The 16,395-nt window shown below is 30.1% G+C and overlaps 1 protein-coding gene across 1 annotated transcript; it reads right to left on the reverse strand.

Annotated features, from left to right (window-relative positions):
- Window positions 1–684: 684 nt before the first annotated feature.
- On the reverse strand, window positions 685–16,395 carry LOC142333552 (uncharacterized). Its single transcript, XM_075380832.1, has 6 exons — window positions 16,258–16,395; window positions 13,957–14,106; window positions 13,724–13,858; window positions 11,235–11,363; window positions 5,255–5,345; window positions 685–3,696 (listed from the first exon to the last, which is right to left on the reverse strand). The coding sequence occupies exons 2-6, from the start codon at window positions 14,101–14,103 to the stop codon at window positions 3,599–3,601; spliced, it is 600 nt and encodes a 199-aa protein (XP_075236947.1). The 5' UTR covers window positions 14,104–14,106; window positions 16,258–16,395; the 3' UTR covers window positions 685–3,598.

Below are 16,395 nucleotides of genomic sequence, written 5' to 3' on the forward strand. Positions count from 1 at the left end.
AGAATAAGAGTATAGCCCAGCGTATCACATGCAGTAATAACTATTCAATCGTTAAACATAAAAAATGAAATTTTTATAAATGCTACAACCTCAAAACAATCTGTTTTTTGATATGAGGCCGCTACACTCAAACCCAGAAGCAGATTTACAAATGTGCCGCCACACTCTGCCACCAAGCAGCCCATTACCGCTGTGGGCTATAGCCTAGCTAGCCTATTTAGAAATCTACCGCTGCTCTAACCCCCCACCAGTTGGGACATTAAAAATTTTAAATGGAAAAAGTAAGGTTGCACATAACATTTTTAAAAGACACTGATATAAAAACACTTCAAAATAGACAGGCTGACAAATATTATTATAATAATAATATTATATAATAATAATATTATACAATAATATTATTATAATATTATTATTATTATAATAATTTATAATATTATTATATTATATAATAATAATATTATTCAATATTATACAAATAAAAAATTCAAAACCGACCTCAGATTCAAACCCCAAACCTGGATGTAGACGCACATTAGTACCACTTTCACCACGTAGGTTGGACAAAGCAGGTACTTTTATTTAGTGTTTATCATCATAATTATTACAAGATAAATAAACTTGCATCCGGTCACATTTTAATTCATCGATTTGTTTTTTACACAAAGGAACAGTATAGGTTTAAAAAAAGAAGCAACCTGTTTTCTGTGTAACTTTGTTTATTAGATTAAAAAAATAAATAACTTGGAATGTACATTTGAAAATTAATCGATAATCCACTTAAATATTTAAGCGGATGTTATAATACACTTAAATATAAAATCAAACTACATAATTCTGATATTGTTTACATTATGAACAAAATGATATTTATTTACACCACATAAAATCAAAATTTATATATTATAAACATATTTCTAAAACAGAAATTTAAGTAAAACTGAGCTTTTTATTACAATAAAATAGTCTAAATTTAAAAAAAAAATTATTAAATGCATACTTTTAAATGTAAATCATATAAACCAATAATAGTAAAATTTTAGCAAATTATTCTGAAAAATTGTTAAACTTAAAAACCTAAAGAAAAGGTCAACTGTTAGGAACCAGTAACTAAAAAAGTACCCTTTTAATCTGTAAAAAATAATAAAGCATCTGGGTGAGACTCCAATAACTGTGCAATTTTTAAAATTATGATGATTAGCTAATTGATGAAAGATCTATTAGAAAAATTATTTAAAAACATCTGGAAGACAGAAAAAATCCCACAAGAATGGCAGTCTGCCCTAATTCATCCTTACACAAAAAAGGAGGCAAAATGGTGCGTATAAATTTCTGTTCTTTCAGTAACATAACACAAAAGTTACAAACCTTAAAAAATCTTACAAAAGTTGTAGAGAATAGAATAGAAGAGCACATCAATAAAAAATCTGTAAAATATAACAAGGTGGTTTAGAAAGGGAAAATTTTGTGTGGAACTAAAGGTTTGTGTAAAATTAATAATCCGATAGAACGATGAAATACAAGAATTATGTGTAATTACATTTTGAAAAGGTAACTGGCTTAAATAATAAACTTTTTAACTGAAGAAACAATTTCCAATGTCTTTTCTTAAGTTAAATTTATTTGGAATTATCGGAACCATTAAAAATAAAAAATCTGATGCGGACACCAAATGACTTACCTGTAGGCTTATTAAATTACATATTGACATTTTTTGATAAACTTCATTTTAAAGTGAGATACAATCCTCCAATTTTTTAATAAAGTGGACAGTTACACAATTGCTAAAACTAGAGGACGTATACACATATTAAGACCAGAAGAATTACATCAAACCAGAGAGCAATTAAATGATCGACAACAAAAAACAAAATGAAATTATGAACTCCGACTTAGGGAGAATATTGCCCGACAATATCAGAGGAATAATGAGCTTAAAGATAAGAATTCTTTGCATTTTATAAAACATTGGACATGTCAGCCTCAGTGTATATGCTGTTCTTTTGAGGGTCTATTTTTCAGTCACTCTGTAGTTAACTTTAATGTAGATAAACAGAAATTAAGATAAAAAATCCAAAAATAACAAGATTCTAAATTATTATTTTCAATTAATATTAAATAATCATATGTTTCACAAACTCTATTACATATATACATATGTACACCTATTAAATTACACAACATTTTTTAAAGTACATAAAATGTTATTTCACTAATAACATCTGATTTTTTTTCATATTTTTTTTATTGTTATTACTGAATAATTATTTATTGCAAAAAATTTCAACATCCTATGGCTAATCGTTTTTGAGTAATGGGAGATACATGCGTAGAGACATCATGCCAAAACTACAAAATGGATTCAGGGATGGTCAAAATGAATATTTCTGTTGAAATCTGAAAACCAAACTTTTTGAAATCACAATATTTCCTTTATTTCGTATAAAGAAGTAAAAAAGGCAGGGATAGGGTAACAAGACTGTTGATTCTGATCCTCTTTAATTGTATTCCAGATAATCATAAAGGAATGGAAGAAAACATTGAAAATTAAATGTGGTAGCAAAAAAAGATTAGATTACAAAAAAGACAATCTAGGAAGAGATTGTTTTGTTTGCCTTTATGTAACATCAGGCAATGATTAGAGAATTTTGAAGTAGCAAAAATCTAAATAGAAATGTTAAAAGTAATCACAGGAAAAATACTATCTATTTCCTATGAAAAAACAAATGTTTCACAATATTAAAAATAAACAACATTTCTAATAATTAATTACCATAGAATTAAATGAATTGATTCATCGGCCAAAAAAAAAGAATAATAAAATCATACATACAAATCTGTTAAAATATATAACCAAGAATGTATTGAATATATCAGAATATACTGGTGGCAACAGAGTATTTTTTTTTTTTTTATTTTAAAGATTCTTAATTATTTTAGGGAGGTTTTTACCTTGGGCAAAAAATAATTTAACATCTTTTTACAATTTCTGACAGTATATACTTTCAAAAATGTGTCGGTAAATTTTCATAATATTTGAAAAGTTATAGAAACTTAAACTAGTAGAGTTGCAAATACAATTTCAAAGTGCATTTTTAATCATTTTTGTTGGCGCAAAAGAAAAAGAGGAAAATAATTAACAACCAGGAGATAACAATAAGAAAATTGATATAAAAAAGAAATTTTAATTTTTGATACATTAAAGAAATTGATATATAAAAGAAGCAGTCATAATATTTTTAAAAGTATGTTAGTAAAAAATAAAAAAATAATACAGATTTTGAGGCCAATATTGAAAACAACAGGCACAGATATCAGATTACACACTTCTTGTATGGGTTTAATTTTTGAAAACATTACTAAAATGTAACGGCTGTGATGAGAAGTAAACTTTAATATAAAATCGGAACGACAGTTTAGATTTAATCAAGGTCAGTGTTATTTGTGAAAATGCATTTGAAAAAACAGTGTTCCAAGTAAAACAAATGTAACTTGTGATTTTTATAACATATAATTGTAATTTTCACTAGTGAACTTTAAACACATTTTTTCTGCACCTCTTTTCTTGAACTGGTGAAATTCCTCAGTACCGATCAAATTATCTGACTGGCATAGTTCTAGGCTTGAAATGTTCATAAACATCACCCACAGTAGCATATAAATCTGTGTTTGAAGCATACAAGCCAGAAAACCTGCCTTAATTTGTAACATACAAAAATGAGAAAAATGTAACATTAAATTATATACATTAGATAACTTTTGTTATACTAGTTTTAAATTATGCACACTTAATGAATAGTATTGATTTTTTCCTTAATATAAGATTTTTAAACGTCACAATGATTCTAATAAGGATATCATTAACATGTCTTGTTAAAATATAACTCATTAAAAGATTTTTGATAAATGTTAAAAACATTCATTTTTTCTTTAGTGCAGAAATTAATGTGTTTACATAAATTTTGACTTTTGACAAAATTTATACACTTTTTCTCTTTGGTGTGTAAATTACCTTTAAAGAAAGGAAACATTAAAAACTTTTTGTCAGAAGTTATAAATTAATTTTTCTCTTTGGTATGAATTTTAAGATGTCTCTTTAAATTGTTTCTGCCATTAAATGACCTCTGACAAAAGTTACAAATATAAGTTTTCTCCTTAGTATGAACATTAAGATGACTCTTTAAATTGCTTATGTAATTAAATGCCTTTTGACAAAAGTTACAAATATACTTTTTCTCCTTAGTATGAATATTAAGATGTGCTTTTAAATTGCTTTTACAATTAAATAACTTTTGACAAAAAATACAAACATAGTTTTTCTTTTTTGTATGAATATTAAGATGTCTCTTTAAATGGCATCTGAAATTAAATGACTTTTGACAAAAGTTACAAATATAATTTTTCTCATCAGTAGTATGAAAATTATTAAGATGTGACTTTAAGACGTCTTTACGATTAAATGACTTTTGACAAAAATTACAATTATAATTTTTTTCTTTTGTATGAATATTAAGATGCGACTTTAAGACGTCTTTACGATTAAATGACTTTTGACAAAAGTTACAATTATAATTTTTTTCTTTTGTATGAATATTAAGATGTCTTTTTAAAGAGGTTTTGAGTCTAAATGGCTTTTGACAAAAGTTACAAATATAATTTTTCTTTTTTGTATGAATATTAAGATGCTTCATTAAATGGCAACTGAAATTAAATGACCTTTGACAAACGTTACAAATATACTTTATCTCCTTAGTATGAACATTAAGATGTAACATTAAATGGCTTTTACAATTAAATGATTTTTGACAAAATTTACAATCATAATTTTTCTCATCGGTAGAAGTATGAATATTAAGATGTGTCATTAAGATGTCTTTACGGTTAAATGACTTTTGACAAAAGTTACAAATATAATTTTTTTCTTTTGTATGAATATTAAGATGTCTTTTTAAACAGCCTTCGAGTTTAAATGACTTTTGGCAAAATTTGCATACATAATTATTCTCTTTGGTGTGCAAATTAATATGCACCTTTAACTTAGCAAGACAAATAAAAACCTTTTGGCAGAAATTACAAACATAATTTTTCTCCTTAGTATGAATATTTAAATGCGATTTTAAAGTAGAATTTTCATTAAAAGATTTCTGACAAAAGTTGCAAACATAATTTTCCTCTGTTGTATTAATATTATTTTTTTTCTCTTTAGTATTCTCAATTAAATTTTCTATCGTTACATCACCGTATTCACACTTACATTCACTGGAGTGTTCATTTAAAATTCCATCGTCTAAAGATGGAATACAATTCTTGCTACTTCCCTTGATGGTTCTTTTATCCATAGCAACCTGGAATTAATAAAAAATTATTTCAATTACAATAACATTAAGTGTTATCTTTTAAAAAGCCACTAAATACGTATAAAAAATTGAATATTTTATACACATATTCATTATCAACATGGTTTTGAATATAAATTAATCACCGAGTTAACGTTAGTATAAAAGGAACTTTACTTATCTTATAGTACGTTTATATAATTGGCTGAAACTTTATTAACAAATGCATTTTTAGGAAAACCAACAAACCTAACTATTTAGCAAATATAACACGTAAATAAATTTATTACTTCTATATTCATGTTGATCAGATCTACAAACCCACACATTTTATATACACGATGTCTAGGCTAAAGGTATCTAAAACTAATGGCCTGCATTTAGGAAACCAGTCCTTGAAATCCCTTACAACATAAGCTCAAGCCACAGGATATATCCCCAAGATTTGTTCAGCGTACTCTCAGATTCAGCAGAATACACTTGTAAACACAAGCCGACTCCAATGCAACTGTCAAGATATGGACCTCACAAAAAACCTTCAGTGCATGCTTTGGTTAGTTTCAATTAGTTATACATGCTCAACGGCTAGTACAAACTGAATGGAATATCAATTATCCTACATCCAAGTCCTATCGTATTCCAAAGATACAGCTTTAACAGAGACTGGAAGCTTGGTTTTACAAACTAGAAATCATCAAAAAGTTTGTTAATTACAAGAGACTGTGGATCAAGTAAGCGATGCATTCGCTACCAGTCTGGATAAATCTATTAGGCGGTATAGTTATGGACTGCGAATTCTTCTTTCTACTGTTCTTGACATTGATCATAAGCGCTCCATTTGCAAGTGTACAAATTACAACTCCATCAAGTTAAACGAAATGATTACTGCTAATATCAGTTTGTTGCAGAGATAATCATCATATTAAAAACAATCCTAATGATGGAAAAAGAATGGCATCATCGGGCATTTTTTTCATGGAGCCCACTGTTACACGGCAACGTACCATGACATGCTTAAGAACTTTGCTGTTCCTCAGATTTGTGCAGGATTCCGTTTCCAACAAGATAGTGCTCCACACCACTTTTATAGAGATGTTCCTAAATAACACTTCCCCGGATGTTAAATCAGACAAGGAGGTCTAGTGCACGGCCAACTGCACCTCTTAGATATCACTCCTCTGGACCTTTTTGCTCAAGGGTTTATTAAAAGTTATAACAAAGAAAAGGTTGAGATTTGGACGATTTAAAACAAAAAATTGTTAGAGGTGTTGCTCTAACAATGCCGCAGATGCTCCTAAACACATGACAAGAGTTAGATTATCATCTAGGCGTCTGATGAGCTAAAAAAGTTGCATACATTAAAGCTGACTAACCTACATTAAAACATGTTGAGTTTATTAAAAAAAAGATTGTTAAATTATTACCTGGTTTTCTTATTATAAGTTGTTCTTTAAGAAACTTTTAGTCAGGACACCTGTAGATTATAGTGTATGTATGTGTGTATGTAATTACAATAATATAATCTTGTATTATAAGTACATAAGATTATAAAATAAAAACATCTCTTACCGCTTGCTCTTTTCAAATTCTTACAAATTAGCACTTTTGTGGTACACACCTCGCACTTTTCTGCACACCTTGAGTTCTTTACAGAACACATCAAATATTTGCTGAAAAATTTCTGAATGACAGAATCCCAGCAAAGAGCAGCATGCACAATTCAGTTAGAAAAAGACATATGACAAAGTTGATTTCAAGTTGCAAAATTAAATAGATAACCTTCCATTATAATGACTCGAGAGACCATTTCTGATATTCAAAGAAGGATCTGTCTGTCTAAAAAATGTATATATTAGATATCACAATAAAGCGATGTAAATTACACACTTTGCCTTTAGATTCTTGCCGACTTAAATTTGAAACCATATCATGTAACAACATATGAGAACAAATTGAAACACCTTAATTAATGCAAATCGGCTTCTTAAAAACATTGTTGATGGTGGATACACCCGATCTACAGTTTTTGTTAGATGAGGCACGGTCTCATTTATCAAGACTAGTAAATGAATTTCCTGCTGTTTCTGGTAATCATACATGGGGGGAGGCAATTTTTTTTATTGTCAATACAAAAGTCTTTTGTACAATTTTCAAAGAATTCTTGACTCCATTAACAGATTGTGGATAAAAATTATGGTTTCTTCCATTATGATCAAGAAACAACTCATTAGCACATATTCATGCAGCTTTTACAGTCAGCAGAGGACAATAGCCTCTTTGTTCCCCAGATCTGTTTAGTCTTTTTTCTTAGGTCATTTGAAGGATTAGAGTTTATAGATTCAAGTTCTACACTATCAATAACTGAGGGCATACAATCACAATAAAAAACTGACAGCACTGGCAACATTTTGTGTCAAATGACTACTTTCTACTACTACTCTCAAGTGTGATTACTTTAGCATTGCTGTATCAGCTGTGTAGGGTGCTAACTTTGAACATGTTTTGTAAAAATATGGTAATATTGTTAGTTTTACCTAATGTAAATACAGGATTAAATTTTATTTTATTTTCATTTCATTAACAAAAATTTTGTTTCATCTGTATCCGTTACATCCTGACTTTGTACTGATAGACACCCCCCGTGTAATGATTCTGGTCGTAATGTCACTCTCTCCACACCTAGCTGTGATGGGCTTTAGCTGTGATGGGTCATCTTCAAAACCTCAGGCAAAAGACATCTCTGTCTTGTTCTTGCCTAGATCAGGATGCTGCCGATGCAAATGCCATATGGCATTTCCATCGATGTACTACTAATCATTCAATGTTACCCCTACAAAATAACCTATCAATAAGTCTTAAACAAGACTGACCGATTGAGCTGACAATAAAATGAACTGCACCCTAATAGGAAAGGTTGAGTTCAACACACATCGGCATGAATAAAATAAAACAAAAACATAAAACAGAACATAGCAAAACATAAATAGAGAAATATAAAATATAGAATAGAAATATTCTCTATTTATGTTTTGCATAAAACATGAATATTAATCCATAACAGAACAACAAATGGAAAACCCATGCGGGAACCTGCTCTACACACCTTCAGCAATCCTTTCTTTTACAAGAAATCCCATATTTTCCTCAATGATAGTCCATTCGGCCTGGTTTTTCCAATTTTTTATGGAGGTACAACGTCAACCTGATAACATCAAGCCAACAAATCACTTCTGTATGCTTCATATCATATTGCAAACATTCGTAAAAAACATGAAAGTAATTGTCCAGCGCATCACATTGCAGACATAAACCAGAATCAACCAGGCTGAAGCGAGCCAATCTGCCCCTAAAGGTACCATGCCCTGAAAAAAATTGTATCACATATACTTGATCGTACCAAAGAGGCGCCCCACAAACCGACATCAGGAAACAGATGTTCGTGGGCATTATACGCATTATGCGTATAATGCCCATGAACTGTTTCACCCCATCTTGCCTGCCTAAAGCATAACCCTGTTGCTCAATATTCCGAGCTCTTTCTGAAGTCAACTCTCCTGATTTCTTAGCAACATACCTCTCTGACACAAGTAGATCAATCGGCTTCACTCCGGCAATAAACAAGATTGCCTCATGTGAAATCATACGGTAGCCTCCCGTCACCGTTAACAGCAAGACATGTTGGGCCCTCAATAATATATCCCGATAGCTTTTAAATGCCATCCTTTCTGCCCAGATAGGCGTTGAATATAGCATAATTGCCTCATACACACCCTTACACAGGATACTCATGGTCTTACAATTAAGAACCCCATCAGGATTGACCACAAGTCGAAGGCACTACAGGCCTTCTTTGTGACATGTTGTAAGTACTCCTTGAATCAAAAATTCTGATCAAGAAACACCCCAAGATACTTTTGAGCCTGAACATATTTGATTCGCTGGCCTGACATCAAAACACAGGCTTGCCGCCAAATGGACCTTAAAAAGTATCACCATGGTCTTCTCCAAGCTGAACTTCATCTTATGTTGATGACCTCATGGCTCAAGTGGCTCTGAATCCAACCTCCCTTCACGAGCGTCATTCGACCAGCAGGAGCCTTTTGTCAGTATAAGCCACCATGACACCCGCTGGACAACCTAAGCCGCACAAGAAAATCTAACTCTATTGCCCACAACAGAGAACCTAACACAATGCCCTGGGGTCAACCCTTAGACACCATTTTACTAATCTCATGGCTGTCTCCACGAAGCAGCACATCAGATGAAATGAATGTCATCTGAAATAATTTTGCAGAACTTGCATCTCATTTTCAGTACATGGCAGAGGGCCGTCACAGGTTATTAAAGGCTAAAGAGATATAGATATCTCTTTAAAAGACACTAAATAAATACTCCATCTTGCTGGCTGATACTACACTCATAACCTTGAATATAGCATCCTCGGTACCTTTACCAGGACGAAAGCTATACTGATTGTCCATTAATAAATATCGCGAGGTCAATCTCTCATTCACTTGAAGAAACAGAACATTCTCAAAAACTCAGCAGCCAATGTCTCATATCCCTCGGTGTGGGCCGCCACAACTTATTTAAAATCTATTGCCTTAGGAAGAATCCTATCCTGCACACTTTTGGAGGCACTCCTTGAAGTTTCCAAGAACTGAACAACTAAATCATAATTTTCCTGAAAGGCACCAAGGTAGCAAAAGTACCCGCCTTTATAAAGGTTTTCCTAAATTCCTGAACCAAAATGTTATCCTTTCCAGCCCAGGTCGATGGCTCAACTTGCGACTTAACCTCCCCAGAAGAGAAGGAAGAGCCATCAAGCTGCAACAACTCACCAGGTTTAATCTGCTTGGGCTTACCCTGTTTCTTATTGTCAGCTGTGTCAGACATACCTTCAATCAACAATCCATTATATAGTGAACTAAACGGGCAAACCCACAAGTACAAGAAATTTGCACCGCTTAATCCCTGTCGGATCAACTATGCAAAAATTCTGGTAAGAAAATTTTCACGTAAAATCACAGATTAGTCAAATAGACGAACCAACAGTCTTTACCTTTGCTAAACAAAGCGGGTGCACACTAATAAACTAAAATAAACTAATAAACTAATTAAAATAAAAACTATAACATAAAACAAAAACAAACAAACCATTGCCAATGTGACAACAGCTGTTCAAAATAAACATGTATAAAATTTCAACAAATTCAAAATTAACTGATCACAAATTATTAAACACAAAAAAAACAAATAACAATAAATATAAATGAGTAACAGACAGTCCCTGTGCCAGTAGAGTGGTTCAAATAAATTAACCTACCTACTCCAACAAATAGCCTAGTTAATCTATCTAGGCTACTATGTAACCAGAAATTTGAAATAAAATAACCAAAGATAGAAACCAAAAACAAACACCAAACCCTTACAAACAATCTAGTACAATAACTTCTGAATATATTCAGAAACATCGCTAATAGTAACCAAATAGGTGGAGCCCACACAACCAGACTGTTTCCGCTGGCGTTACACGTTTAACTTTGTATTGGGTCAGTTTAAACTGCTTACCTGATAAATATTCAAATTTGACAACCAGAACAATTAAAACAAATCAGCTAGAGCTTATTGAAATGTGAACTATATCAACAGATTACAGTACACATATTTTAGTCATCACCAAATTTTCAAACAACATTTTTGCTCTCAAACATTGATCATTTATCATTCACACACAGAATAAGTCAGTATTAATTAAACAGAAATAAAAACAATTTCTTTTATGACAGAGTACATTAAAAATAATAAAAATATATACATATAAATTATATATATATATATATTTATGAAATAAACAAAAAAGAAATCATGTTTGTTACACGATCCAATCATACTTACATGACCTGGATAAAACCCCATTTCTTCTTCTGTCTTCACAGTGTGTAAATCATTTATTTGAAGTTCACTGGTTCTCATATTAAGATTAGACTGTGATGAAACATCATCATTCAATAAGATCTCAGATTCCTTTAAAAAAAAAAAAAGATAATGAAAAAACCTTACAAAATATGTTAACTAATTAATATTAAATAGATAATTTTTTTTTATTTTGGCTGGAATTTAATAATACCATTAAATCCATCATAAAATATAATTTAAAATAAATATTTTTAGTAATAAATACCATTAAAAATCTAAGTCTAATTGTTAAAAATGAGACAAAAATCAAGTATTACAGAAATAGCCCAAACAAAGAAAAGATTTGTTTTAATTAATTTTTGTAAAAATTTTCGGTATTAACGTATTAACGTCACCACAGCTACAGCTTTATTTAAAAACAAACTAGTCAATCGAATTTCGGTGGAAAATGGGCTGATATAGAGTTTAACATAGATTCAAAACAGTCTCTTTATTAATTTTAATAAATGGTTATTTATATTTATTTATTTTATAAATATAATTTAACCAAACTTAACCTACGCTCGCTTCGCTCACTAACCTTGACTAATTAACAAGAGTGTTTTGATTATTTAAATAATAAATAATTGCAATAGTTACTGAATTTATTAAATAAATACTCAAAAAATTACGGTGTTAATTGTTTAGCTTCGCTTGCTAACTTTGTTTAGCAAGCGAAGCAAGCGTAGGTTAAATTATATTTATAAAATAAATATAAATAACCATTTATTAAAATTAATAAAGAGACTGTTCATTTTCCACCAAAATCCGATTGACTACAATGTTTTTAAATAAAGCTGTAGCTGCAGTGGCGTTAATACATAAATACCAAATTTTCTATCAATGAAATATAACACAAGTTATTAAAAATATATATAGTTTTTATTTTCTTAACGTATAGGTTGTAATTTGTTCAACTAGAGAAGAATAAAGCAACACCACCAAGGCCAAATGAGACACGGATGATATGTAAGAAAAGATAATACAGTGGGGCACCAATTTTCCAGATGTCAAGCTAACTGGACATTTTAAATTCAGACTAGGCAATTTAAAAAAAAAAAAAAAAAAATTATTATTTGAAAAAAAAATCTTACAAACATTTTATAGGTCTTCGGCAATATATGGCACTTGTAAAATTATGGTTTTATAGTTTTAATTTTGTGTATTTGGATAAGAATTTTTCATTGTGAATGTTGCTTGAAAATTGATTGATGAGTCACCTCACCTTTTCTAATACATTCAGGGTAATTATTTCACCAAAATATTTAAATTTTTGATCTTTTGATCTATCTCCTTCTGAAATCTTCATTACTTAGATTCTGTTTTTATTATTAGTAAACCATTTTGTTTAATCATATGAAATTTGTAGCAATTTTGTTAATACAATTTTTTAAATTTTGGATTTTGATTTTCACCTCTAATGTTTTTTGCCAAAATTATCAGGTTGTCAGCAAATGTAAGAATACTTATGTTGTAAATTAATTTTCACAAAAAATTAACTTTTCACTTATCAAAAAAAAAAAACCTAATTCTTTAATGTTTTTTTAATTTACTCACAGCTGAAAAGATTCATCTACATATCTATAGTTAACACAAAAAGGAGAAAAGTGGGAAATTTGAATTATTTTAAAAATGGTTGAAAGAAAACAATAGCCTACACTTAAAAGTAAACAATGACCGAAATTCATTCCATTTAAAATCTTATTTAGCCGGACTTTCGCACTGTTCAAGGTAATTCATAAATGTTTTACCTCCACTACACAAACACATCCCTAAGAGCATATTACAATGAATATTACTACTTCTTGTCCTGATAAAGAAAACCCAAGATTTTGCAGAAATTTTTTTAATCTTTCAACTTAGTTCCCTTACAATTTAAACAGATTTTACAACTTTTTAATATTTTCAGTATGATGTGATTTGTCCAACTCTGTTCAGTAAGCAGTTATCTCACCTTTGCATCATTTAAAATGAATCTTTGTCTAGCGAGCCAATTTTTCAGGTTTGGGAAGAGGAAGTAATTGATAGGAGCCCAATCAAGTGAATGAATGCAGCACATGGTTCAACATGTCACTGTCAAAGCATAAAAAAATTTCAAGGAGTTTTGCATCTACAGTCAGAGACATGTGTGGACGCACATTATCATAGTAAAAACAGTAGTATCTTTTTGGCCAATGTGGTAAAGCTTTGGCCAAAGCATCAGGAGTGTAAGGTTCCCTGTACTTGTAAATTAAACTTTTAAATTCAAGAATTACTACAGAAAGAATCAAAACATGATACAAAATGCAATGAAGTCAAATTAAAGAATCGACATTAAGTGCATACATAAACTTTCATTCATATAATACTCCGATGAATACACTCTGAGAGGGATAGAATAAACTTCATACATCGCTTTCATTATAAAATAAATGTACAATAAAACTTACCGCTTCATTTTTAACAATATGATCCTCAGATTTAATTAACTCGATCTCTTCAATCGCAAGAGGATCAGTTACTTCATTATAATTATCACAATCATTACTGAGTGGCTCCTCTTTCACTTGCAAAGATTCACTATCCTAAAATATAAAATCAACATTTTAATGTTATTGTTTAACGACGTGGTGACACCTCCCATGACATAACAAAAAAAAAAGATAAATCAAATTATACTTACACAATCATGTGTAATATCATCTTCAATCAGGTGATGAGGTAAAAACAAGCACAACGTTTCCTCTCTGTTATCATCTTTAGTTTCTAGTTTGATACTGTTAGAGGACAGAGCTTCAAATGTGTAGATATTCTTTACAGGTACATCCATTATCTTCATAAATAAAAACATTCAAGTTAAAATTTAAATATTTATAATGAAAACAATAAAATCGCTGCAAACTGCAAAACATTTCATTCATTGAAATTTTTAAAACACTTTGTTTTATATTTATTTGTATCCAATTTTTTTAAAATGAAAATTAAGAACTGAATTATGGTAATAATTTGTATATATATATATATATATATATATATAGTGTTATTCGCATCTACTGCACAAAGGAGTGGGAGGATTATAATTTCCTTTTCATCAAAATTCATTTTTTTTTTTGGGTTGTCAATTAATATAATTAAATGTTACCATTGCCATTTAAGATTTCTGAGTTAGGGTAGGTGTAGAAAAGATGGTGGGTTCCACCCCTTTGAAAATAATTTTAAAAAGGTCCCCTTAAGAATGAATGGTATAAGTGCCTGAAACAGAAATACAATGGGACTGATAGCTGTTGTTGAATAATAAATGTAACTTTTCAAATGATCACCCAATACATTAAATGTGTAAGATAACCTATACATAGCATTACTCGCACTCACTTAAAACATTCCCAATCACCTGGTAAAAAGTCCTACCAAAATAGCCTTTGCTTTTAAAAATATTTTTTCTGGGTATAAATATTATTCTCTCAAACATATTTTTTTCATATTTATGAAATACAATCTTGAAACGGCCTGGAAAAATTTTAAACCAGACTAAATAATCTGGCTTTTTTATTTCTTATTTCATTAAATACTAAATTTGAAAGTATTAAAATTTAAGAGTTGGCTAGGCCCCACTTCAGCCAGGTCTTCAATTTTGTATTCAGACATTATAAAAGAGGTGTTACACAAATTTTTAAGTTGCCTCAAATATATACCCTAAAATGTGTAACAACAGCTCTCCTACTAATAGTAGATATGCTTAGGATTAGTTAAATACAATATCTAAATAACAGATAAATGGTTTGGACAGCAATGACCTGAACAAGGTCAATGTCCAAGCCGAGGATATCAATATTTTAGCCAATTAACAATCAGTTTTGTGAGTAATGGTGACCTGTTAAGATGATAATCCATTGTGTAGAGAGAGGTTTGGGTTTAAGGTTAAGGTTACAGTTCTGTGGAGAGAGGTTACAGTTTTGTACTTAAACTATAAATTACCTTAATAGTTATTCAATCAGAGACTCAAAATCACCTGATGCCGCTCTTTGTATGGTGATTATCCATCGTACACAGGACTAACAGTGTAGAACATGTACTGTAGTCTCTCTCTCTGTAATAAGTATATTTCCATTAAAACATATATTCAGCCAGTCATCCTACAAGACAGCGTTGAGTATTACCAAACTTTGGTAATCTATCCATAAATTCTCTCCACAAAAACCTAACCTTAACCCTAACCTCTCTCCACATAATGGATTAATTTCTCAATAATTCACAAAACTGATAGCTAATTGACTACAGTACCGATAATGTGGCATGGACTTTTACCTTGCATGGGTCACCTGCTGTCCAAATCTGCTTTCTGAAATTTACATCTTGTGTTTTGCTGATCCTAAGCATATATATTACAGTATATAAAAGTACAAAACAAATTAATGTTGATACAGTAGTTGCTCAGGATTACCAAATAAAAAGAAATGTGGTAATGGTCTTAAGAATTAAAATTAATAAAAATAATACACATGAAACTTTATCAGGACTGCAATCAATAAATACAAAAACAGAAATTGATAAATAATTATGTATACTTTTAAAAACCTTACAGTCCACTTCTAAGATATTTATTCTTAAACTCTGGCTGAATATAATTTAAAATTAGCAGTAACTCTATTGAAAATGTTGTGGAAAAATAAAATCATTAAAAAAAAAGGTTTTGTTTACATATGCATTTATTTGTAAATAGTTATAAGCTACAAGCATTATGTTTATTCTACGTTTTTTTAATTTTTAGTTCAATTCTTTGTTACTGAAATAAAAATCTATTAAGCAAATATTAATTAATTTTTAAAATAACATTGACAAAACCTTTTCTGGTCAAATGTTACTATAATTTTCTGTGTATATTTTTGATGACGTTCACAACGTTGAAGAAAACACAGTTGACAAAAAAAGTCATATTTTACAGTAATGTAGTTATTAAATAATAATATTAGCATAATTAACTTACGTCGGATAAACAAGTAAGGAATATAAACAATCTTATAAATAACTTTCTACACTTGTGATTCAACCAACACAACTCGCAAACAGATGACGATAAAACAGTCGGACCGACGATGCCAACATGAATTTTAGCATCAATGTA

The sequence above is a fragment of the Lycorma delicatula genome, chromosome 13 (genome assembly GCF_047948215.1).
Source record: "Lycorma delicatula isolate Av1 chromosome 13, ASM4794821v1, whole genome shotgun sequence".
Classification (NCBI taxonomy): domain Eukaryota; kingdom Metazoa; phylum Arthropoda; class Insecta; order Hemiptera; family Fulgoridae; genus Lycorma; species Lycorma delicatula.

What these genes read in the sequence shown, in the direction of transcription:
- LOC142333552 (XM_075380832.1), bottom strand. Translation starts at nt 14,103, where the DNA reads ATGGATGTACCTGTAAAGAATATCTACACATTTGAAGCTCTGTCCTCT. An exon ending in ATATTGTTAAAAATGAAGCG is followed by an intron (nt 11,364 to 13,723) that starts GTAAGTTTTATT and finishes TTTTTTTTAAAG; the next exon opens with GAATCTGAGATCTTATTGAA. An exon ending in AAATGAACACTCCAGTGAAT is followed by an intron (nt 3,697 to 5,254) that starts GTAAGTGTGAAT and finishes TTACAAATTAAG; the next exon opens with GCAGGTTTTCTGGCTTGTAT.